The 26,765-nt window shown below is 23.9% G+C and overlaps 2 protein-coding genes across 4 annotated transcripts in view; one reads left to right on the top strand and one right to left on the bottom strand.

Moving 5' to 3' along the window:
* The window catches only part of LOC112591414 (ral GTPase-activating protein subunit alpha-1), a 31,102-nt gene extending 10,638 nt beyond the window's left edge, over nt 1-20,464 (bottom strand). For all 3 annotated transcript variants that reach the window (XM_025335220.1, XM_025335221.1, XM_025335223.1), the window contains exons 1-26: nt 20,030-20,464; nt 19,797-19,907; nt 19,238-19,409; nt 18,989-19,155; nt 18,802-18,917; nt 11,651-11,792; nt 11,438-11,579; nt 10,755-10,926; nt 10,617-10,682; nt 10,492-10,548; nt 10,235-10,395; nt 8,581-8,692; nt 6,886-7,008; nt 3,840-4,029; nt 2,613-2,738; nt 2,445-2,555; nt 2,237-2,359; nt 1,980-2,164; nt 1,825-1,917; nt 1,567-1,722; nt 1,353-1,484; nt 1,091-1,216; nt 857-1,024; nt 690-800; nt 410-571; nt 33-254 (exon numbers count right to left, since the gene is read on the bottom strand). In XM_025335220.1, coding sequence (XP_025191005.1) covers nt 33-254; nt 410-571; nt 690-800; nt 857-1,024; nt 1,091-1,216; nt 1,353-1,484; nt 1,567-1,722; nt 1,825-1,917; nt 1,980-2,164; nt 2,237-2,359; nt 2,445-2,555; nt 2,613-2,738; nt 3,840-4,029; nt 6,886-7,008; nt 8,581-8,692; nt 10,235-10,395; nt 10,492-10,548; nt 10,617-10,682; nt 10,755-10,926; nt 11,438-11,579; nt 11,651-11,792; nt 18,802-18,917; nt 18,989-19,155; nt 19,238-19,409; nt 19,797-19,907; nt 20,030-20,135 — 3,552 coding nt within the window. In that variant the 5' untranslated portion in view covers nt 20,136-20,464. The remainder of the gene's footprint in view (nt 1-32; nt 255-409; nt 572-689; nt 801-856; nt 1,025-1,090; nt 1,217-1,352; nt 1,485-1,566; nt 1,723-1,824; nt 1,918-1,979; nt 2,165-2,236; nt 2,360-2,444; nt 2,556-2,612; nt 2,739-3,839; nt 4,030-6,885; nt 7,009-8,580; nt 8,693-10,234; nt 10,396-10,491; nt 10,549-10,616; nt 10,683-10,754; nt 10,927-11,437; nt 11,580-11,650; nt 11,793-18,801; nt 18,918-18,988; nt 19,156-19,237; nt 19,410-19,796; nt 19,908-20,029) is intronic.
* A 2,739-nt stretch (nt 20,465-23,203) lies between these two features.
* On the top strand, nt 23,204-26,765 carry LOC112591432. The gene is made up of 4 exons (XM_025335249.1): nt 23,204-23,387; nt 23,459-23,931; nt 24,586-25,129; nt 25,961-26,765. The coding sequence occupies exons 1-4, from the start codon at nt 23,204-23,206 to the stop codon at nt 26,614-26,616; spliced, it is 1,857 nt and encodes a 618-aa protein (XP_025191034.1). The 3' UTR covers nt 26,617-26,765.

The raw sequence follows: 26,765 nt of genomic DNA, 5'->3' as shown, positions 1-26,765 counted from the left end.
TTATTTTTTCTATTAATTATTTAAATACAAACCATTCTAGAAGCAATCTGAAGTGAATGTCGGGTACTATTTAAATGAGTAGGTGTTATAATATGATCACCAAATTTATTATTGCTTTTCGACTCGCCAGACTTTAAATTGTCTAATGTAATATCAAATGTAAATTCATTTGAATATTCTAAATTTACTTCTGTTGCTTTTTTTAAATGTTCAATTGTTTTATCATTACATGTTCTGCTCAAAGCATCAATAACCTAAAGATACAATATAGTTTTAACCTCAATAAATCATCATTATAATAGGATTATGTAGTTAGGTTTCTTTAATCCTTTGCAATTAATAATAGAATTACAAGATACTAATCAGTATTCACGAAAAATAATAAATTTCAAATATTTATAGATCATACCATAAATACAGTCATTGATAAACTCTGCTTAGGGCGTAGCTCTAATAAAAGTGGTACAGGAATACACATTGTCCATTCAGCCAAACAAAATACTAGAGATGTTAATAAACGTTTATTCCTGTCACCAATTGGTAACATATTTGCTAATGTTGCAGATAATACCTAAATTACGTAATAATTAATTTTCATATGTTATACAAAATTGTCCATATCTAATTGATTAAATTGTAGAATAGTAAATACAAAATAAATTAATATTTGATTTAAAATTATAAATTACCTCAAGAACTTTTGGTGGAATATCAGGATAATGTTTTAACAAGTCTGGTACATAATCACAGAGCAGAAAAACATTGTCACAAGCTACTTGGGAAATTTTCTCATTCTTAAACTGAAAAAAAAATATTTTTGTGATGATTAAATTAAATTAAATTTGTTAATATTTACTTGTAAGGCATGTAGTAATGTGATAATTGCTTCTTTAATACAAGGATGTTTACTATTGTTACTTAATTCTTGGCATATAAAAATCCCCAAATTTGACAAAGAAATACATCTTGCTAATGATGATGGTTCTCTCTTGGCTACTTTCAACATAATTGTTATTACTGTGTCCTAAAAAATGATATAATAATAATATAATTTATATTCAATAAGATTCAAAATATTATTTAAACTTACTTTTATATCAGGACAATATGTTATATCAAACTGATGACAATCTGGTTTAAGATAAGGTACTCTGGTAAGGTTTGAAGGGAAACTTAACAGAGAGCCTAGTATAGATACAGCTTCAGCACGTGGAGCCTATAAAATAATAAAGTAATTAACACTTAAATACATTTTTAAATAATAATAATTAAAGAAAAATAAATATAAATTGTACTTAATAATAATTAAAAATGACTCATATATATTTATCATATCATAATAATGTTATTACCAAAACAACGTTCGTTCCACTAAGAACTTCATTGCAAGCGTGTACAAAATCTAATGTAAGCAAAGTAAAACCAGGAAGTTGGTGAGAAAAAAATTCAGAACCAGTATTTTTTAATATAGTGTTAACTACTTCCTGTAAAATAAAATAAAATATATATTTATATTAATTTACTCGATTTTAAAAATAATATGCATAAATGTGTGATTATAATTACTTGATCGCTAGAAGTTAAACCGTAATGTAAAACTTTAAAAAATTGTGTTACATATTTTTGTCCCTGAGGCATATCTCTATTATTTAATGTCATCTGACATAATAACTTATATGCATGGAGTTTACCATTTCTATAAGCTTTTGGTAACTTCAGAGCCTAAAAATAATATTGATATTATCATCATAATATAAAATTAGACAAAATAATTAGTAAATAATTTTTAATAAAAAATGAAATTTTGTAACACTCTTAACTTGCCTGAAAACACCAAGGCGAAATTACAGAAATCGGTGGAACTAGTTCAAGAGACACAAATGTCTCTTCTTCTACCATTCCTTGGTTTTGATATATCTATAAAAAAAATATATTCATTTAGAAATTTAAAAATTAATGACAAACTTTTATTGATTTACTTTGGTCATAGTTGTGTTAAGGTCTAGTAAGTATTGAAATACTTGTTCATGAAGTAAGGGATTTTCTAATGCATTGACATCTCCAAGAGCACTGAGCATTCGGCGCCATAATATTGCAGCAACATCAGGTGTCCATCCTCTTACATCGCCACCAGACATGACTGACTTTTTATTGGTTACTTTTTCTATAATACATAAGTAATATATTAATACAATATTTCAACTTTATGTGATTATCTTTAATGATAAAACTATACCTGAAGAAGGATGTTGAGATGACATAATTTCTATTTGCATGTGTGCTTCTTTAAATAAACTACTTTCCATACCAGTCGAAGGTACTGGAGAGGGTGATCTTGAAGTGTCTCGCATTCGTAACACTAAAAATAGATTATTTTATTTTTGAAATATTTAAGTAAGAAAAACAGTTTCTGCACATAGTTTTTTTCTTAGAAAGTAACTTACTTAATAGCTGTGATAAATTTTCTAAAGAATGACATTTTCGTACATTAAATAAACATTTTGATGATTTTTCATCTTTCCAGCTATATTTAAGGTCATCTGTTGTTGGTGTTTCTATAAAGAAAAATACTTATGAAATATATAATAATTTATTGATTTTTAATAATTTACCAGTAATATTGAAAATTGAATCAGTTTCATTATATTTTTGAAATAAATAACAGTATGTTATATCTGAATCACTACTTGACCGCTTTATAAGTGTTCGTCTTTTAATTGTATTATCTGATTGATTGTCTAGATAAAAAAAAAAATACAAAGTTAATTATAATACCACACAACTAAGCCATTACATAACTACATAAGTTTTAATCCACAAATAAATAGTAATTAAAACATAACATTTTTTATCTATTTTTATTTTAAATTAAATATTACTGTACTTTTGAGTTGTATATAATTATGGGTAAGATAAATCGAAGAGAAAGAAATAGTTTAAGACGTTTAAGTTATTTTAAAAGATATGAATAATATATTTAACAACAATGTTGAAAAAAAGACTAAAGAGGTTATAGCCTCTCAGATATTTTTACTCCTTTTGTCTTTTGTAAAATATAACATTTTCTATGTTTTCATTTAGTCATATATAGAAACTGAAACGCTTTTTAAATTATTTATCAAGAAACTAAGTTAATATATGGCTGGATTTAAAGTTTTATATTTTTAATCTTTTTTTATTTTAGGCATGAAGTATTGGAATTAAAATATTTAAGTTTAAATAGAAAAATGTTTAATACTAAAGTAAAAAAAATATGCATAGTTCAACTATTTATAAGCAAGACTGTTTTTAGTTTTCTAGATTAAATTTATAGTTACCATTTACCATAAAGGTTAACCTGGTTAAAGAATGATCATCAATGAGTAATTTTTATAGTTTGAATAAATACAAAATTGTAGAAAAAATTTAGTTTGGTATAAAATTTATTACATTAAATATTCAAATTTATCCTCCACACAGGTTAAATTTACCAAGTAAAATTTGTAAAAAAATTTGTTACAAATCTAAGAAAATCCCAAAATAAATTTAGGATGTATATTTAGAATATAGATTTACCATTTTTTGACTATTAAAAGTTATATCCACTCCCTCTTCTCACAAAAACTAATTATGCTATACCTAAGTAGTTGTATATTGTTATGAACTATAAAAAAATTATTCTTAGTTGTACCTAATTGACATTAAATTATTTATGCCTATATTTCTAACAAATAAAAGATTATTATGAATATAATTCAAATATCTATGTCTTATTAGACATAAATACTTAAACTCCTATAAGTTTTACCTCTTAGTATGTACCTTAAAATACAATCAAAATTATATGATAAATTAATTACCTGTCACTGAACCTCGTTGTTGGTTAACTCGTGTGTGTGACAAATTACACATGTTATATGCCGAGTTTAGTGTAGTACTACCACGTTTTCTCCTTGACTTTTTATCCGATATACGATCTAATGGCAAATCAGCTAAATCCAGACCATAGACATGCCTAGCTAATACTCTTGTTAAAGTTTCTAATGTTTTCTAAAAGGTAAAATAATTAGAAATTTAAAAACATTTTTCAAATTAATTTCATTTTGAGTTTTTAATAATTAAATAAATACTTTAATATTACATAGAAATAATAAATAAACATAATATTAAAATTATTATTATTAAATAATTTATAATTATGCTTTTATTTGATAAATACATATTTTGTTTAATTAACTTTAATGAACTCATACATAAAAAACGCATGATGAAAAAATAAAATGTTTTAAAAATTCAAATACAAATATTGTCAGTATTTAATGTTTATTATTATATAATTATTTTAATAACAATATTTTAAATAAATTATTGTGACGATATTATTATACATGGATATTTAAAAATTTTTATGAGCATAGTACTACAACCAATATTTTATGAGTTATCCTCTGCCATCACAACTATTCAAATTTAAATATTTATAAACAATTTAAAATATTAATATTAATTTTAAATACTGTAAAATCTGATTTTATTTAAATTAAAACTAATTTAAAAACAATATATGTCTAACAATTAATAAAAAGCATTTCTGTAGATGCATTAAAACTATTTTGATTATTTTAATTAATCCAATACCTATGGTTTTTTATCATTATTAACATAAATATTTTAAAAAATCACGTCAAATAAAGAAGAAATCATGTATAATACAATCCTGAGTATGAGCTTAGTTTGTTTTTTCATAGCAATAAATTTAAAATAATTATTACATATTTAAAGAGATAATACATATTAAAAAATAAATCGATTATCAAACAATATATCATTATTAATAGACAAAACATTTAACTGTGGCTTAAATTATCAAACAAAAAAAAATATATATATTTATAATTATGATAAGTCATTATAATTAATTGATCGATTAAGCAATTACATAATCATAAAAAATGATTTTTCTGTGAGCATCAAACACAGTTTAATTATAAAATAGTTTATACTTAATTTAATTATTAAAGATGCATATATTCATTAATCCGAGTTTAATTTCTTATAAATAAAGTTCATATTTATCGGCGTAGATATTTTAGTTAAAATGTATTTTAAAATTATATAATATAGTATTATAATTTTATATCAATAAAAAAAAGAATAGAATTAAATAATGAAGCAAATATAAAGTGTACAATATTTAATCATTATTTCAGCTAAATACTATTTATTATTACCATTATTAAACAATTAAATATATAAAAATACATTGTTTGTTAAAATTTAAAAAAAATTATTAAATATTATATCAAATATCAAATTTTAAAACTTAAAATCATATAATTAATCAAAAGAATAATAAAATATTTATAAATAAACTTATTATGATTTAACAGTTATGAATATATCAGTTTTACTATAATATTGATTTTTTATTTATTTTGTGTCAAACAACATATTATATTGAAGAAAAGATAATATCTTCAATTAAAGACTTCAAATAGGTAGCATATTAAATCTCATTGGTACTTTGCAGAATCCAAAATAAAAATGCCATGTATTTATTTTAACAATTGATTCTATAAAATATAAGTAAAGAATATTTACGGAACATCAATTTTTGACAAAACAAATTTTTTTTCTTTTATTGAACTGAAGTCTGGCAACTAGGGCCATTAGCTGTTTGTAGGGGTTATGAACTGTGGTAAGGGTAAGGTTGGTACAGTAGATTGTATTTTACAATTGTTACGATTGATAGCAAACATGTGTATGTGTGGCAAGGTTTTTAACCACTATGATCCCAAATGGTCACCCATCCGGGAGCTAATAGCTGTGGCTGTTACTTACACTCAGTTGCATTCCGCGACTGGTAGCAGCCAAGCCACAAATATTTTTATTTTGTTGTAGTACAAAAACAAAAATAATATTTTAGGGACATGGTATAAATTTCAAAATATTCTTGCTATTTTTGAACTATTTTTAATTTTCATATTTTTTGTTCAAAGAATGTTGTTAAAAAATTTTATGTTAGGTTAAAAAGTTTCAAAAATTAATATAAAGATCCTCTCATAGGTTACACTAATGGTGATATAAAAATATTAAAAATACTAAATTTATTTCTAAAATATTTCAAATTAACATTTTCATGAAACATAATACTTAAAATATAAGCAATAATTTTAGTTTTATTATAATAAAATGTTTTTGTTAGAGACTTGAAACTTCAACATTATGTAAATAAATATTTATATTATTCTATCATATACCAATTTTAACTTAAAGGTTACAAATAATTATTTATTAGTTAACAACAGTTAACATAATTATATGATATCATTAAATAACAAGTTAATATAATAAATGTTACGATTTCATTAAAACTTTGATTATGTTTGATTTATAATTAAATTTAAATTCAACATAACTAGTATAAGTTATTCAATCGCTAGGATTCTTAAAACATTTAACAGCAAAGGAAACTTATCAATGTACTTTTTTTTTCATTAAATGCTATTGCCTACATAACATAGTTATTTATACAATAAATAAAAAAATTATAGATTGAACACTTTTGCTTTTTAGAAACAAATATTATAAACAAATTTGTATAAAATTATCTTAACTTTTTAAATAGTTGCAGTAAAAATTTGTAATCAAATATTATTTTACTTACAATTTGTATTTATTAGAAATTATTTTATCTAAGTATAAATTTTAAATTATTAAAACTTCTAATTAAAAAAATTAGGTACTTTGAATTGAAATAAGAAAGATAAAAATGTTATTTTTGGTTACAGCAATAAATATAACTAAATATCAATATACTGAAAATCCTAAATTAATATACTTTTTAAATAATCATAATACAAATAAAATACAATTAGTTTTATAATTAAATAAGAAAATACTTACCGACCACTCCTTTATAAGTTCTTCCCATTGAGTGAGTGAACAAAGTACTGTTAGAAACTGATCCCATAATTTCTCAGAAATAGGTACATTTAAATTAGCTTTTATCCATGTTACAATCAAAGTCTATATTAAATAAAAACATTAAATAATTAATATTATAATGGCCAAACACTTGGCACAAGCATGCTCAGATTTAAAATTTTTCCCATATAAATTTACTTATATGCAAGTAGACGGGTAACATTTAACAACATACAATATTTCTAGATAGCCTCATTTGTAAATTAAATTTACATCACAAAAAAACATTTAAAAAAAAAATTGTTTATTTCAAACTATAAATCCAGAGTTTTGAGTACTAATAATATAACATGAAACTATAGTTATGATGTATACTGCAAACATTTAATTAAGTAAAGGTAAGCTAATGGATTAAACATGTTTTTTAATTACTTTAAAAAACATAATCCAATAAATGTACCCCCCTAAGTAGTTAATAAATACCTCTCGATTATAGTAACCATAACACTTCATATAAATATGCTGTATATGTTTTAAGCATTCACTCATAGCTAAAATAAAGTTAGACTCATTAATGTGGCCAAGAGCATGCTCGTTTATAAATGCCAATTTTTTATACCAGTATCATATCATAAAACTTATATTACAATAATGTTTGTATACATAAAAACCATATAATTATATAAATACTGAATGCCATGCTACATTTACAGGCGCATTTGTTAGACAATAATATGGTTTATCATAAAAATTAAAACCATTGAGTTAGTTTGGATCAACTAATTTACAAATGGGTTATATGATATTATTATGACCAGGATTTGGTAATAATAAAACGTAATATTTGTAAAAAAAAAAAAATAATAAAACCTATGGTAAAAATACTTTACTAAAGTAAATTAATTAATTATTAATATTGAAGTTCTCTCTTAATTTATACCAAACAAATACTTTCATGCTAGTAACATTTATTTGACAATAACATCTTAAAAGAAAATACCTGAAAATGTTCGCTTGTTTTGAAATTCCAGCAGGGATGACTACCAAAATATTTTATTTTATGCCTAAAGAAATTTTTAAATCTAGATGATCAAAAATTGATGGCAACTTAACTGTTCTAGCATTTAATAATATTTAAATATATGAGAAACATTATGCATCTATCCTATACATTATAAACAAATTTACCATAAAAAATATAACTTCATTAAATTTAATTGTAAGTATCTAACTAGAATTAAATCATAGATACCTCAAGAGAACATCATTACTGTATGTGTTGTATTTTTCACACACGTGCATAACATAAATAATCTATATTTACATATCAGATTCTTACTACAGTTTATTTAGTTTTTAATAGAAATAAATTTAAAAAAGTTATTTTTTTAAATTATTACTTTAATATGAGTTACAAGAACTTAAATAATTTATTCAAATTTGTACCTCATTTCTATACAAAAATATGAAAATGAAAAAAATCTTCATCTAAGTACATATTTTATTTTACAAATTTAATCATAGGTAAATTTTTGATATTAACATTTTATCTCTAGTATTAATTATAAATAAACTGTAGTAATAATATGATACATAGATTTAATGTTACACGTGTATTATATAGAGACAACACATGCAGGTACAAAGTTCTCTCTATGCACCAATATTTTTTACCTGAAATATTGCTGGAGCTAATTTTCCAGATAAGGTGTCTTCTTTTCGTCTGGGTGGTTTTTTATTCAAAACAAGTGTAGTTATTCTTAACAGAACATTTAATAACTGTTCCCTGTATGAATTAAAAATAACGTTTATAAATTATTAGAAAAAAGTTGTTTTAACTTAAAATTTGTAATTTTTCAAATATTTAACATTGATACTACAACTTTTCAAAACGTCCAAAAGAATTCTACTATAACATTTTATTTAATAATTTCAGAAACAATCTTTATGTTAATCCTAAAATCTTAATTTTATCAAAAAATTTTTTTTAAAAAAAAGAGGAAATGGTATTTAATCAGCTCAAACAATCTACTCTTTAAAATTGCAAAGAATTAAAAAAAAATTTAAAGAGTTTATAAATTATCTCTAATGAATTAATATAAAACAAAAAAAACTATACATAAAATATTATTAATAAATTATTATTGAAAAAAGTAAAAATTTTAACAATTAATGTGATAAAGTTAAGCATTAAAGTATTTACTTTTGTCTCATGTGATAATTAAAAAATATTTATTTTTGAGTTATTATTTAATTTAAATAATTCAACAAAAATAAAAATAATAACTAAATTTAATACTAAAATGGTGATAAAATATACTATGTTTATAGAAAACATGAAGAGCCACATTTATCACCAGAAAATAAATTCAAGAATAAATGATAATTACTCAATTTGACCTGCAGATAATGAAAGATTTAAAAAATAAATAAATATAATAATATAATTTTGTATGCAAAGTAATTTTTTTTTCGAAAATGACCTTTTAAGTATTTTAAATATTCAACTTTATCTAATTACAATTTGCCTTGCTTTTATAATAATAAAAAAAAAATTAAATTTCTTAAGCCGTAAAAAGAATATTAAACAATAAATTTTAAATTTAATGGTATACATCATTACTAGGGTTTGGAAATTATAGGAGTTGCATATTGTTCAGTATGTTCTCAATTTATAGCAGACCAAACTAAAAATCCAGCTATACAATGTTGAGTTTAAAAATTGAAAATTAAAAATACATACTAAGCATATTTTGTTAATTTTAATGAAAAAAGTGCATATTTCTATATCTTCAATGCATATCATGCATACTTCATAGTTCCTAAAAAATATTTCATTTTTTTCTCTCCTAAGCTATGTATTTTAACTTTTTTTCAACAATACAGTTTTTGAATAATTTTTTGCATATTTTACATTTTTTTCATGCATATTTTATAATTTTTTCATGCATAATTACATGCATATTTAGCCTTTTTTAGCTTTTATAACTTCCAAACATTACTCATTACATCAAGATATTGAGTAAAAGAAAAATAATATAAGTTTTCTAATATGTATTTTTTCAAATGTATTGTGAGCATAGGAATAACCATTATTTAAAGTAAAAGTTTCATGCCTGTAAATTTTTATCTAGTTGATATTTCATACAAATAATTTTATTGCAAGCTACAAGAAATAAACTCATACGTTTAGAATTTCAGTATTATAATAAATGTTGTTTATCATTGAAATCAATAATCATACTCTAAACTTTAAATTAAAATGCATTTTTTAGTATATTAATTTACAAGGTCATTCTGATTTAAAAAAATAAATAAAATTTCTTACCAAGTTTTTAAAGACATATATGTATGCATAACCATATATCTATAAATATTTAAAACTCGTTTACAGGTATCCACTTGTTCTTCCAACAACATTGGATACTCAGTACCACTTTGGGCCACAAAGACATGCAACGCATTTGTCATAAACAATTGAATAACATTCTGGATCATAAAGTTAATTAAGAATTATATTTCAACCATAAAAATAATAACATGTACTTTTAGTAATAACAGTATACTTCATAATTAAAAAATTACCTGAAATCCTGCTCTAATATCACCATATTTAACTGGTGGAATTTCTTCTGCATTATTCTAGACGAAATTGGAAAAAATATTTACTGATATTTTGAAAATAAATAATTAGCAATAATCTAACTTACATCTAAACTAGACATTTGCACATTTGTTCCATCTGGATCTAACATGAAAGGGGGTTGTTGTGGAACCTGTATGGTAGACAAATATTTTTTTAATAATGTGCCTAAAATTACACAGAACATTATTTTAAATATACATACACTTAGTTGAATCCAATCTTTGTACACAGCAATAGTTCTTCTTATTGCCATAGCCCAACTAAAATTTAATAAAAATGCCTGACGAAATATTTCATGAATTAAATTCACATTTTCTCTTGATTTGTATAAAGTATCCCTGACAATTTCAAAAGCTACTAATTGAGCTTTATCTCTATAACACAAATTTAATATTTTTCACTCAAAAGTTAAATTAATACACATCATAAATATGAATACAATATAAATTAACAACATTGTGAATGTGATGTATAGTCACATAGCAATTCTATGTTCATTCGTTCCTGTTTTAAATTGTTAACTTCAATATTAGTATAAATTGACCTACAATCAAACTTGAAAGTAAGAGCATTACCTATATTTTATGGTTGAATTTGTTTTCAATATTTTAATATTTTACTCATACTATAAAAAATATTAAAATTTAAAAATGGTCAAAACTTGTTTAAAAATTAAAATAACTAACACAAATCATATTCTTATTTTTAAATTTGAAAACTGAAAATAAATTAATTCACTCTAATATTAAAATTAAAAACACAAAATTGAAACAACTGAATATAAAATGACTATGATCTACATTTTTACAGCTTAGACAGCTATGTAAATGCGACATCTTTTAAATATAACAATAATAAGTAATTTATTTTCATCTTCTAGTTTACCCCATAAATTTTGATATCAAAGGAATATTTGGGTAGTGTTTTTGTTTAATATCTTGAGTGTATCCAGCAAGCCATTTTATCACACAAACTCTACAACTACTATTTGCATCATTTCTATTTTGATTAGAGCAATCTGGTAGATCTGCAAATAAAAATAATTTTAACTTCATATAATAAATAAAACTCAATAAATAAAATTTAGTTTATGCTAACCTGTTGTTGGTTTGTAAACATTTGTAGCTGTTGAATAATCCGGAAAAATAGCAGGTAAATAAAATTGTTTGAATTTTTCAAATAAATAATTAAAACAACGTCTATGGCAGTTTTTCAAATCTTTCCACATTATACGTGGAACCTGTAAATAATAATTTATTTATAGACTTAACTTCTTCAAAAACCATAATATCTATAAAAAAATATCAAAATAATATATGTTATGTTGAAATACAATTTTACAAAATGTGTATATTTTTACCAATAATAAAATAATAACAACATTTTTAGATGTTTATCATGCACTTCCTCCAACTTACTATAAAATAGTTTTAAATAGATTTTTGAATTTTAAAAAGAATAACTAAGATTGTTTAATGAAAAATCATTATTTTTTGAATGAACCCAATTACATAAAAATTTAATTTTCTTCTCGCCATATAAATTAATGAGGTTAAATGCTAAATTGTTTTAAGTTCCAGTTAAGACAGTTAGTTTATACAGATTCTAGTATTAAACATTTTAAGAATGTAAATATTTGTAACTTAGAAAAAATGTTAACTTCAAAAATATATTTAAAATAAAAATTGGGACTATTTGTTTACCTATTTGATTTCCAAGATTTTTAACTAAAATCAAAAATATTATCAAAATAAATAAAAACTAAAATTAGTCAAAATATTTCAAATTTCCATAAATAGAACAAGATCCAAAATGTTTTTAAAATTATATCATATCTAGAAAATACTAATTTCAATATTAAGTAAAAATGTTTGAGTTTATACAATTATTAATTATTGAATTACAACAACAACAACAAAATCAATTTTATCAAAAGCTGAATTAGCATAAAATATTCCCATTTTTTATTTTAATTATTTTGAAAAATATTTTTTACTTTTTAGCTCCTTAAGTATCAACTAGATCCAATTCACAATCAAAAATGACCTTTAGAGTTTAAAATTGGAACAGTTTTATTGTTCTAAATGACTTGGTGATGTTAATACAAAAAAAAAATCAATATTGCAACCTTAAACGATTTAAAAGTATTGAAATCAAATACATATACCTAATAAAAATTAAAAAACTGTGATGAATTACTTTGTTATCTCACTTATCTTCAACTCATGAGGCGATAAGTGTTTTTAAGTTTGAAAACAATAATCACATTTGAGTTATATACTTCTATCCCTGATTATTCAAATTAATTTAATAATGTTATTCAGTATTATTTATTTAATTATAGAAATATTGTTTCTTTTGTATTTTACATAATTTATAAATAAATATTATGTCACGTCTACACTAAAAATTGAATTTTTGATGCCAGTAGAAGTGTTGGGAATCTTTTTTATACAGTGGATAATAAATAATTTGTTTTACCAATATTGGGCAAAAAAGTGAAAATTCTAATATGTAGCTGCCAGAAGTTATCACAAAAACAAAACATATAAATACGAACATGCTTTGTCTAATATGTCAAAATCTAGCTGGGAAGTAGATTGCTTTTGTACTGATCTAAGAAACATTTTGGCAAATCTAGATACCAAGTATAGTAAGAAAAATGAATTATGAATTACCATGATATAGATAGAAAAAATACGATTGCAAAGAAAAATATAAAACCTAAGTTAAATTACATACATTAGTATATTATGTAGTTTGTGTAGTAATGGAATTTCAGTTTTGGGTAATTGTGACTGGGACTAATATAGCTCACTTTCTACTCTAGGAATTTGAATATGTGGTTTTAATTTTACTTTAATCACTAATATGTTAGGGTTATGCATAAATATTAATGAAATAAAAGTTATGACTTGATGATATCAACAATCAAATTTAACAACACCATATGATTTAGAAATAATATAATATCAATCACAGTTATTAGACTAAATAAACATTTTAGTTGTTATTTGTGTATGTCTATTAAAATAATAACTTTAAAAATACTTGGATAGTACATTTAGTAAAAATTATAACATTTATTATAAAAAAACAATTAAAATATTATTTTCAAAAATAATTGAAGAGTAATATTGAGCACTGGATTGAACAATACGAAGCATATTATTACATAAAATTTAGTAAGATAGGTTAGGTAAGACTATTAAGTTTTGTATATTATAATTTAAGTTAAAACAAATTCTATCAAAAAAATAATGATTGAATTAGTTCAAGTTAAGTATGACAGTTAGGTTTCATAAAAATTATTCTAAATTTAATCATGTTAGAAATTTTTAGATATTCTTATTTTGTTTATTTGATAGTAATTAAATTATAATTATTTTTAAATAAATACATTTAGAAGATTTAATGTTTATACATTACTATTTTTAAATAATGAAGGTGATTGACTGAATGTATTAAAAATTATAATTTAATTAAGTTATATGAATTATATTATAGTAACAATATTTATATAAATTATTATTATTTATTATCATGAATAGATTTATAACGTTTAAATAATGAAACTATACCTAATCAGAATTAAATATTATAATTAATATTCTTTTGATTATAAAAGATATTGGTATTATTATTTTTTTTTTTTTTTTACCAAACTTAATAATAATATACTATTTATTAATTACGAAAGAAAATTAATATAAAAAGATTTATGATATAGTACTTAAATAAAACCCAATAAAAAGATACCAAACAAAAACTTTATATTATTGTAGTAGTATCAAAAGCTATATTAAAAAATTGCACTAGTTATAAAAGGAGTGATGGATGGGTCCTTTAAAAATTAATTATTATACTAATCAATTACTGTATGTACATTATAATTATTGGCATTTTTATATTAAATAATATGAAGTTATTCTAAACTATCATAATCATAAATACAAAATATATATATTAAATGTTGACTGATAACATGAAATACTGTTGCATAAGCTAATACAACTAAAATACATTTTGTATTTTGTGGTTAAAGTAAATTTAAACTTAAACCTATATTTTTATTATTATTTTACTATTTTTTGATAAATATTAGTGAAATAATATTGGTATAAGCATTTCAATACTAATATTTACAAGTTTAATTTGGGAACTAAAATAATTAATGAAATTTTCTACTTAGCAAACTTGAATATAAAAAACCCACATGTGTTGTTTCTGTCTTACTAATGCATAACATGTAAATTTTAAATTGTTTATAACTTGTTACTAAATTAAAATACCACAAGAATACATCATAGGACCCAAGATAGATAGATAAACTCACCTTTAAATTTTATAATAGATCAATTCACTCAAATAGAATAAATTGGATTATTCTGAATATAAAATTTGTTATGTCATATATGAGAAAGATAAAGACAATACATACAGATATGATGGTCTATAATTTTACATCGTATTTTTAATTTTATGTAATATTGTTGTACCTACTAATACAAAATCTTTCAATTAAAAATACATATTATAAATGTTAAAAATGAATTGGTTATTTATATTAATTTTAAATGTGCGTTAATGATGTGGATAAATAAAAAATAATAACAATAAATATGTATTATGTTTATAAAAAAATTATATAAGCAAAAATGTCTGTAAAATACTCTGAATTTATTAACTTAATTTTTAATTTATGATTTAAAATTAATACATTTCAATTTGAGTTTATTAAATACATTTATTGGTTAAATATTATAAATTAGTCTTTAAAATTTACCAAAAAAATAATTAACTTGTATAACTTAAATTAAAATGTAATTTTTTCTATTATATTAGAAATGTATTATTAGTGTGATAACACTAAGGGAAATAATTATAATTAACTATAAAAAATTATTTCAACTGTACAATATCTATATTAATTAAAAAATTAGTGTAAAACTATTTTTATTCATACTCTGAATCCAAAATGAACAAAAATGTTGACTATCAACAGTTTAAGAGCTAATTATATTTACAAAAATCATTTCTCGATAATTCAATTTAGGAGACTTATAAATTATTTAGGATCAAAACTTCTGGTAATAAAATATTTTTTTTTTTAGTACCTAATGTTTGTAAAATATTCTAGATAAAATAAAAATTTGATTTGAGAAATGATGAAATTAAATACAAATTTTGAATTTACATATTGATGGATATTTTGTTACATTTAAAAAGGTATGTTATACATGACAAATTTAGGTATTTTTAAAGATCCTGTGCTGTGTTATTTATATTTTACATATGAAGTTTATAGTCAGAAATTTCAATATTGAATTGTAAGTATGCTTTAATAATTGAATAAGCTAACTTATTATAAATTTAAAGATAATATTATTAGAGTTTTCTGATAAGTTTACAACATTTTAATTTTTAAGAAAGTTTTGAGTAAGTAAAATATTACAATTTAAAATTACTTATAGCTCAATTAAAAATATACGAAGCATAAAATAAAGGTTCATTAAAAAACAAAGAAAATTTTTTTAACTTTAAGTTTAATTATGATTCAATTCACTCAAATATAAATATTTCAAATTTGATTTAATTGTTTATTTAAACAAATTACAATAAATATAAAAAAATAAAAGTTGAATGGTGTATTATTATTATTTTTTTATTTTGTATGCAATAGTTCAAAGGCTATAAAAACCATTTTTTTTTTTTTTTTTTGCTTCATTTATCTTATCATGAAAAACAGTATTTTTTTATTGATTTTTAATTCATAATTGCTTCAAAATCAATTAAAAACTTAAAAATTTAAAGGAATGGAAATAATTTTTGAAACAATAATTGCACTGACCCTAACAAAAAATACAAACTTATACATCTTAATAATATAACCTACCACGATTCTTCCATAAATAGATTATAGAATTTGAAAACCAATATTATGTATAACTTCTTAACTCAATTTAGCTACAAATTGTATGAAAAATATACACAGAAAATTTAAAAATAATCAAACACTGGTATTATTTTTTAGAGAACTCCTTTCAATATAATCTTAAAACGTTTTACTGCCTTAACAAGTATTTTCAAAAAAAACATAGTAGGTACAATAAAATCAATATCTCTAAAATACCTAATTAAGTTAAGAATAGATAATGATTTATGTAATTGAAAGATTAAAATGACTAAACATATCAATAACAATTAGTTTTCATATATATATATTTTAAGAAGATCAATAATAGAAAGTTTACTATAATAATGAAATTACATTAAAAATTTTTTGTATATACATATATGAGTTATAAGTATAGATAATAATACTTATTTTTATTTTGTGTTTTGTAAAATATAATAGTAATACCAATATTACATTAGTATTACTACCACTACTAAGCTATACTAGACTAGCTTATAAAACTAACTCAACAAAATACTTTTATCTTTATTACCAAAATTATTTTATCTTCAAATGTGTAAAGATTAAAAATAGTGTAGTAAAATAATAAAATAGTATATCAACTTATAAATATACATAAACACAATTATTTAGTGACTGTAATTGAATATTCTACATAGATCTATTTTAATGGCTTTTTTTAGATTATGTTAGTTTTTTCTAGAAAATATTTTAAAAAGAAGATTTTTTTATTGTACCTAAATGTAAAAAGTAACATTATTACTAATTATCAAAAATCAAGTAAAAAAAGAAACAAAAATTCTTCCACGTGTTTAAGAAAAATGGATTATATCTACTTAGATTATAAATCACCAACGGTATCTTTCTAGTGAAATTAGAACTACAGTTGTCGCACTACTGATGGTCAAATGTTATGGAATAAGAGATTTTGGGATTCTATGTCTACTAATGTTTAATTATTTTCTAAATATTATTTTTATTTATCATAAATTATTTATAAATTGCCGTGAAATTGTATCAGTATTAGTTTAATTATTATTTTTTATATTTATACATTCGCTAACAAGTTAGCAAAAGCCTTGGAATCTATCAGGTGCCTTTCGAACTCCAAAATTCCATGGTCTGACTTTATCCCTAACCTTAGGATTTTCACAACCAACTTATGGCTTAAACACTGGGAATCATTCCCTCCTCACTCGCCACCTTGTACAGAAATATATCTCCAACCATCTCACCACTACCTTGGTTTCACAATCTCAATCTCTCCAGGAGAAGTATAGTATCCTTCTTCCATCTCCGCTTTGGCCACACCCTACTTCCTTCTCATTTCTTCAAACTTTCATTAAATGATTCTCCTCTCTGTACACTCTACAATGACCCAATAGTTTGAGACATAACCCACCTCATATTCAACTGTCTCAGCCTTTCACTCCAGCATAACTACCTAGTATCCCGTTTTCAACACCTCTAACATCCCTTTCAACATCAAATATATTCTCTCTTGTCAACAAAAAAACATCATTATTAAAATACTATTTTTTTTTTAACCATATAGGCTTTTTAATTTAAGTTCTTCTTGTTCTTTTTTTCTCTTCTTTTATTTATTAATAATTTATATATTATATTATTCATATTTTAACCTTAAAAAAGTTAAATGCTTGTTAACATTTAACTATTGAAAATAATTGTAATAACAAAGCTTAAATAAAATATATATATATACATATATTTATACAGTACTTGTATATATTCAGTAAATTGTAAAAACAATGGTTTAAAATTATTTATGACAGGAAACAATTAACAAAAACATTTAGACCTTTCATTACCAGAAGCATGACAATCACGACTCTAATTTTGCTAGCCATACTGTAATATCACTAATAACCCAAGTACACACAAAAAATATTAAAGGATTTCAGCATTTACAAAAATCTATAAATATATAACTAAAAATGCAACTAACTATTTGCATATTAACTCAAAAGCAATTAAATAAAGAATAGTGTCTATATCAATAAACACAATACATCAAAAAATATTGACGAAATATTAAAAATATATAATGTTTTTGTGAAGTAAAGCAAAATCTTAAATATATATAGTGAAAGATTCGTATATTTATTATAATTTATAATGCATAAAAAAACTAAGCAATATGTAATACAGAGAATAACGGCCAAAATAATTTATATTTCTTTCTATACTACTGACTTCTAATTTATTTGTAAATAATTTTTATTGTCATTATTAATTAATATAATTAATAATGCACTTTATATACTTAATTTTACATCAAATAAATGATAAATACATTTTTAATTATTACCTGATTAACCATTAATTCTAGAAGGGATTCTAAATAGTATTTGACTACATCATCTGGCTGCTTTTCACCCATTTGTGGTGCATATAAAAGATTAGTTTCTACAGTGCTAACTGGACCTAAATAATAATAAAAAATAATATTAATTTTAGTATAAATGATGTTGTTAATATATTAACATGTGACTTACTCAACAAATTTTCATGTAAATTAATTGAAGATGAATTATTCCACAATGTTGCCAATCCAGCATGTTCAGGTATTGGACTGAAAAATCCGGGTACAAGTGTTGCAAATATTGCATGTACCGAGTCAGGTGCATTATGTCCCAAAATTTGATACCATAAGATAAAAAACCTAGTATTTGCCACAAAAATTTGTAACACATATTTTAAATGGTTTTTATAAATTGATTTTTTATGTGAATAATAATAATTACTTTATTCCATCACGTCTTAACCGCCACGAATTTTCTGGATGTAATAGTTTGGTTATGATCATACACATACTGTGACATTGCCATCTTTGTGCTACAATTTCTGGACACAATGTTAGTACTTTTTCTAGTATTATTAGAATAGTATCAAGTTCATCTCTATGAATTTTAGTTACTGTAAAAAGCATAGAAAAAAATATGAATATCAATAACAAACAAATACCTATATAAATAAATAAATAAAAATAATACGACATGTCTCAAAATACCTAATATACTTTAATATTAGAAAATAAAAACAACAAAAAGATGTTAGATTATCTCAAAACATTAAACTACTTTAATACTTTGTGATTCATCTTGGTAACATAAATTTAGTTAAAAATAATGTTATACAACATTTTAAGTTTGATTTTATAAACTTTGATAATAATTTCTTTTAGTTGCTTTATTTTTCAAATAATTTGAAAACATTTTAAAAATTCCCAAAAAATGACTTTAAACAATTGGAAGTTTTTAATATTATAAAACCACAATTACCAATAAAAATATAATTATCTACCTCTTTGTTTCAAATTGGCTTCAACACTAATAAAACTTTCATAAAATATCTGGTAGATACTGCTGTAGTTACTTTCAAACAAATGTTTAGATTCATTTTCATCACTGTTGTCTGAAACAATATAAAACGCCACTCACGTCATGATATGGTTTCGATTGTAAAATAACAAAATGTGCCAAACTTAACCAGCACAATATTATAAACGTTGATGTTTTAAGAAACACAAAACGTACCCAGTAAAAATTTTAAATGTTTGAATCTCGTGGCAGTGTCTTTTTTCGGGTCCAATATTTTGTGTGCCGATTTCTTCACATCTGTTTGCACTTTTTTACTAAACATTTTTCGGCACTCTGAGTTCTAACATTGTTTTTGATCGATCCAACGTTTCATCCGACGTCGGTGACACGGGTCCATCGGTGGTGCGCGGAACACGACGGACGAGAAACGATGTCGGCAATTATGATGATATTTAACTGTTACGACGGTGATCCGACGAAGCAGTGTGAAGTGAAATACAGTTGGGACTTAGCAAAATGCCGCAAAACGATCAACCGTCGGACGAAAGACGAACACTACAGAACCGTACATGGTTGATATAATTTTTGCACAAAATACTGCGGAACTCTCTATCGCTATCAGAATTATCAGACGTGTTATCAGGTGATAAATAATAAAACAATAATAAATAATAATACGACATCACCAATAAGTTGTCGTCGTAGATAATATAGATAATAATTATCTATATGCGTTGTTGACGTACAGTGTTCAGACGGCGCGGCGACGTATTCAAACGCTGACGGAACGTTTTGTACATCGTTTCTATAGCCGATGTGTGCGAGTACAACAGCCACGGTTCCTATATAAGCACAAAACAATATAAATTATATAAGGAAACCGACAATCGAAACGTAAAAAAATATCAACAAATTTTAAAAGAACATAATATTATATAATATCAAAATATAATACCTGTTATATAATTTTTTTTCAACGAAACGAATCACAAGATCTCCAGATTATCAATAGCATACGATGCGCAAAACATAGATACAGCTAGTTTAGTGGTGCGAACTTAACCTATCTATTGAGTATTGTCGTATCGTAAATATTTATTTGACACCTATTTATTACCTAGGTACTACACTTAAAGCTGTTATGTCTACGACTGCAGAGTCGAAGTGTCGGGCTGAATACTATTATCTTTTATACGTGGTTAGGCGTGTAACGTAATTCAAAAAAAATTATTATTATAATATCCCAGAGTCTCGAGTGGCTCGCTTTTATCGGAACCACGTAAATCCTGAATTACTACATATCATTAATCCATATAAATTACAATAATTTATAGGTAACTAGTAACTACGCGTTAACTCTTGAGTATCTACTCGTTTGCTTATTTTTTTTTTAGTTATTAGTACCTAATATTGTTGGTGAGACGTCAATCGCGCACTCGGCTTACTAATGATTATATTTTTTATCACTATAGTATAAGAAATTATTAAGATCTCTACGTAAACTACTGCTATTATGTTACAATTTATGACTTGTCCCGATATCACTTACCTAGAATTTTAATGAATTAATTTAATGACTGTCGGGAATAAAATTAATTTCAAAGCAAGTTATGAGATTTTTAAATTTGTAACACTTTTCGTAGTGCTTCCAATTTAAAAAAAAAAAAAATTAAATATTTATAAAATTCTATGACTTTTATACCTTTATGTTTAATAATAGGTCAATACACACTAATAATAAAGCTAACGACACAAAATTTGTCAAAATTGTTGTAACTCGTGGGTCAGGAAATTACCATTCAAAATAAATATATAATTAATATCAGTGACATTTTCCAAGTAAAAAAACTTAATAACTATAATAAGTATGCAGTTATAAGTAATCTTGTATAAGTATATTACATTTTCAAAATTTAGATACAAAAATAAAAGTTACTATAAATTTTTATCTATTGCGAGTTTTTGCGAGTTAAACAAATTTTGACAACATTCTCACTTAAAATGCATATAAAAAAGGTATGCCTTTATATTTTTAATACTTTTATATAGATATATGATTAACTATTGTAGGATCTTGTATTAAATTTTTAAGAATTTTGACCAAGTGAAAACTTTTTGGTTGACATTTATAGGAAAAAAACCAAAAAAAAAAATTAAAAAAATCTTATATCTATTAGAACAAAGCCTCGAACAATTGAATATAATTAATTAAAAAATCCATTCCTAACCTATGTCTTAGACAAAATAAAAAAAATTATAAATTGGCTAGAGAAGGAAGGTGAAATAATAACTCAAACATTGGTTAAATCTCAGCTTTTAGAACTCGTCAACAAATATAAACCGTTTCATGAGAAGTATATAATATATGAAGCAGCAAAAGACCACAGTTAAGTAGTCTTACGGCTGTCTCCTTACCACTGTGAGCTGAATTCTATAGAATTCACGTGATCCTGGATAAAAAAAAAAACTATGTAAGTACTTATAAACAACATCACATCTAAACTGCAGGATATAGGTACATAATTTATTTAAAAAAAAAAACCGTGGAATGATGGAACACGTAACGAGTGAAATGTGGACAAATTGTGTTGACCGCGTTATTACATGAAAAAAAGGAAAACTTCTTGAAAATTGATTTTCTATCTGATGAGATTTTAGACGTGGAACCTAAAACACGGGTACGTTTCTACTTCAGATTCCAACGACGAAGACATTTAAATTATTTATTTATGTACCTATTTACTTTTATTTTAAATTGCATGTGAAAAATAATATCTTAATTCTATGGTAGTTTTAATAATAAAAATGTATTAATCAAAATAAATTATACTTATTGGTTATTTCATAATAAAAACTGCTGTACCTACGAATATAATTTATAAAAGTTAGTTGTAGTAATAATAGTTGTGTATTACTTGAATCGCTGTTTAGTGTATACAAATTACTAAAAGTAGGCGCCACATAGTAGGAGGAATTTAGCCTTGGGCAGTTGGAACTAAATCATTTCGATGCCTGTGGCGATCGTTTTCTTTGTGGTGCCAAATACAGTTGTACTACTTGTATTCTTCTTCCCAATTCGTAGATTTCGTGTGTACTGTGTACTGTTTGTCGTTTCGTCAAAAAAACGTTTTATGCATTGATAACAGTTTTTAACAATTTCAAGGCATGTGTATGTTATTGATAATGGATTTTTATTATAAAATATTAAATAATGTGTATCAACTGTATCATGATGTTGTTACAACATTTTTTTATATTTGTATGATAGATATAATGCAATTTAACAACTCATGTTTTTAGTCGTTAAATAATTTCTTCAGTTATCGAAAACAATAAAGTTAGGTATCGAATACAATTTTTACATATTTTTACGAATTTACCACTGTAATAATGGTAGTCGTTGACTATACAATCCACGATCTCATCCGTCGTAATGACCACGATCAAAATGGTGATAGAACTGATAGAAGTCAACAATTATTGTTAAATGAGGACGCTGTTGTCGATTTAGCCATTGCAAACTTTTGTCCACGACTACGTGAAGCTATTAGCGCTCTTTCACGTCATAAAATTGGTGAGTTCAGCTTTAATTTTATTTAGATTGTTAGTTACCTTTACTTAATATTATTTCATTATTTTTTATAGGCCCATTAAAACAACGTGTGCATTTATCAGATTTTCAAAGTTCTACCCTATCTTCTTTACCAACAGATGATTTGAGTTCGAATATATTGCCTTCTCGCAACGATAAGTTTGTTCTTTCCATACCATATTTATTTGAAGAGAATTTACCAGTAACTAGTCAAAATTTTATGGTACGATGGTCTATAATAGCACAGTGTGGTCATCCAGATAAGGCTCCAGAAGTTATTTTATTGGAAACGGATAATTCATCTATAAATTTAGGACATAGTGAAGGAACATTACGTAGAATACAACAAAGTCGTCAGTATCAAACTAATCAGATTTTTCAAGAACGTTATTGGCAACAATATGTGGCCAGTGATGCATTTTACATACAGTGTTTAACTAAATGGGGCAAAATGAATAACAGTTCAACTCTATTGCAATACTGTTTATTAGCAGATCAGTTATATGATTGTTATGCTAATTTCCAGGTATGAATAATGAATATAGGGCTTGTTCTAAAGATTTTTCTTAATTGTTCTAAATAATAGTTAAGTGACTGTAGTGTAAACGAAATAGTGAAGTGCTCCCGAATGCTCATTTATATCTTACCAATTTCTAGACAACAAATAGTATGTTTCGCTAAAAAGTATGTACTTTCTGTCAACTATATAATCAATTGTTTGAATATTCTTCATTTTTCTAAATGTTTAATTGTTGTTCAATTCTCTCTTATATTAGAAGTGACCACACAAAGTAAATAAATTCAGCTGAACACAGATATTCTATGTTATATGTTGGCGTGAAGAACACAACACTTGTAAGTTAGTCGCGCTCTTCACAAAATGTTAAATGTATTATCATACCTTATGATTGTTTATTTTCAATCTATTGGCCGTTTGGCTCTAGAAGTATATTTATTTTATTACTTGCATCATATAAAATAATACATATTTATACACTACTTTAGTCCATTATTTGTAAAATAATCAATTAATGACAAAACTATCAATTATGCAAAACATATTTTTCAAGAATGCATATAGCTTTCTTAATTATGAAAAATATGGAAAAATACACTTTAGAATAAGCCCTGAGTTATAAACTATGATGTGTTATTTTAATAAATTTTTTTGTTTATCTAGCTTTATAAACTCAAGATTTCATTAAAATCTACACCATCGATGTTACAACCACCTCCACAACTTGTTCTAGCATATACTCAATACAAACAACTGACTAAATTGTCTAAATTAAACATGCCAGAATTAGGTAATGTTATAACCGATATCAATGTTGACATTTTTGTCGATTTAGAAAATGGCATTAATAATTATGATGATTATCGTAATCAAATAACTCCTTCTGCTACAGTACGCATGCGTGCTATAATCAGTATGATTCCATCAGAACAAACAGTATCAGCAACATCATTAACTACTGAAACTACTGATTTTAGTAACAATGACAGAAAAGTATTACAGCTGGCTTCAGTAACTGGAGTTTTTTTACCAACTGGTAATAAAAATGCAACCAAATCAAATAACACCAATGCTACTTCAAATAAAAAGTTTGTAGTAAGAATTTTAAGTTCAAAATTATGCCGTACAACACCACAAGGGACCATGATGTCAATTATGTTAAATGCTATAACAGATCAATGTTTAGACTCAACAGTGATGGATTTTGGTGAGTAATTAAAGTATTCATAAGTATTACTATAATAATTTAAATTTACACATGTATAGTTTAGGGTATAAACACTCTAAACTAGTGGTTTTTATGCGGTACACTTCATTTCCTAAAAAATTTTCACACCAATTCATATGATCAATAATTTAGCCCATCTTTATGGGTGTTATTTATCAGCTTTTACCAAATATCAATAAAAATACTAATAAATACATACTTATAAAACTATTAATAGATTTATTGCGGTACACTTCAAGGGTGCTCGTGGCACACCAGTTAAAAACTACCTTTCTAAATTCTTAAATATACAACTAATTAGGGTACACACTTTTTAGTCCCAATTCTTAAAATTAATTGATTAAGTAGCCTAAAAAAACCTGTGAAAGGCATCACACTCCGTACTCCTCTTATAAATACAACTTATTCAAAATTCTGTATAATAAATTTTATAATTCAAGAATATTTAATTGTAATTTTTCATGAAGCTCATAATTTATTGAAAATATCAATTAATAATAATTATGAAAAATAAGTTAAAACCCTATTTCTTTATATTTTTCTAATTGTTTTAAAGTACTGAGCATGAAGTATTAAATTGCAATACGTTTTTAATGTGACATATCTTCCATAAAAGCATAATAAAAATTTTAGTTTTTATAAATATACATTATTCATTAAAATTTAATTTGTATTTATTTAAATTCATAATTTTTAAACTTTGTGATTACAATTTAATTTTACAAATTATACTTTTAGTAGTCTATTAAAAAATCTTAGTTGTCTAACACTTGAACATTTTGTATTTATGAGTTCTTTGTTGTTTTACAGTAACATATGTACGCAGAGTGCAACAGGCTGCAGTTCAATCTTATAATTATGACAACAGTAATATTCAAAAAGAAAAATCACCATCTGATGTCAGTGATAATTATTCAATGAAATTATTACTTGAAGCTCTTAACGAAGCATTTTGTGATTATCCATCTAATGGTAATTGTCTATTAGATTATCAAATAGACGATAATGAAACACCTACTAAGAATACCACTAGTTTTATTCGTTTTTTATTGATTGATGGAGATGGAGTTACTGAAACTACACAACTTAAATACATATTAACTATTGAATATAATAAAGAACTCTATGAAAAATTACAAAGTTCAACAGATTTGGAAAATACTAATCTATTGAATACTAAAAAATCAGTTCCTATTATAGCATTACGCTCTGTTTATGATGATGAAGGTAGTGATAATTACTTGAATATTGAAATTGATGATAAAATTGAAACCGATATAAACTCTGTTAAATATAATAGTGAGTTAGCCAAAATTATTAAAGTTGTTACCATAAATGAGATGCGAAAATTGCGGAAAGATGTGTTAATTCCAGTGTTGACACGATATAATAAAGAATGGGCGCCCACTGATCCATATTTTAAGGCTTCTTTAAGTACCCCACCCCCATATCCTACAACACTATAGAATACAAAGAATACAACCTAATTAATTTAAATCTTTTTTTCATTGTCTTCGCTTAAGTTTATGAAATTTGTTGTTATAGTTAAATTTTGAATACAATTAAATGGTTAAGAAACCAACTAAAAACAAATTTTATTTTGTGCTAAGATAAT

Source organism: Melanaphis sacchari, unplaced genomic scaffold (assembly GCF_002803265.2).
Source record: "Melanaphis sacchari strain LSU unplaced genomic scaffold, SCAv2.0 Contig134_pilon_pilon, whole genome shotgun sequence".
In the NCBI taxonomy this organism is placed as follows: Eukaryota; Metazoa; Arthropoda; class Insecta; order Hemiptera; family Aphididae; genus Melanaphis; species Melanaphis sacchari.
This window is presented reverse-complemented; position numbering and strand designations above follow the sequence as displayed.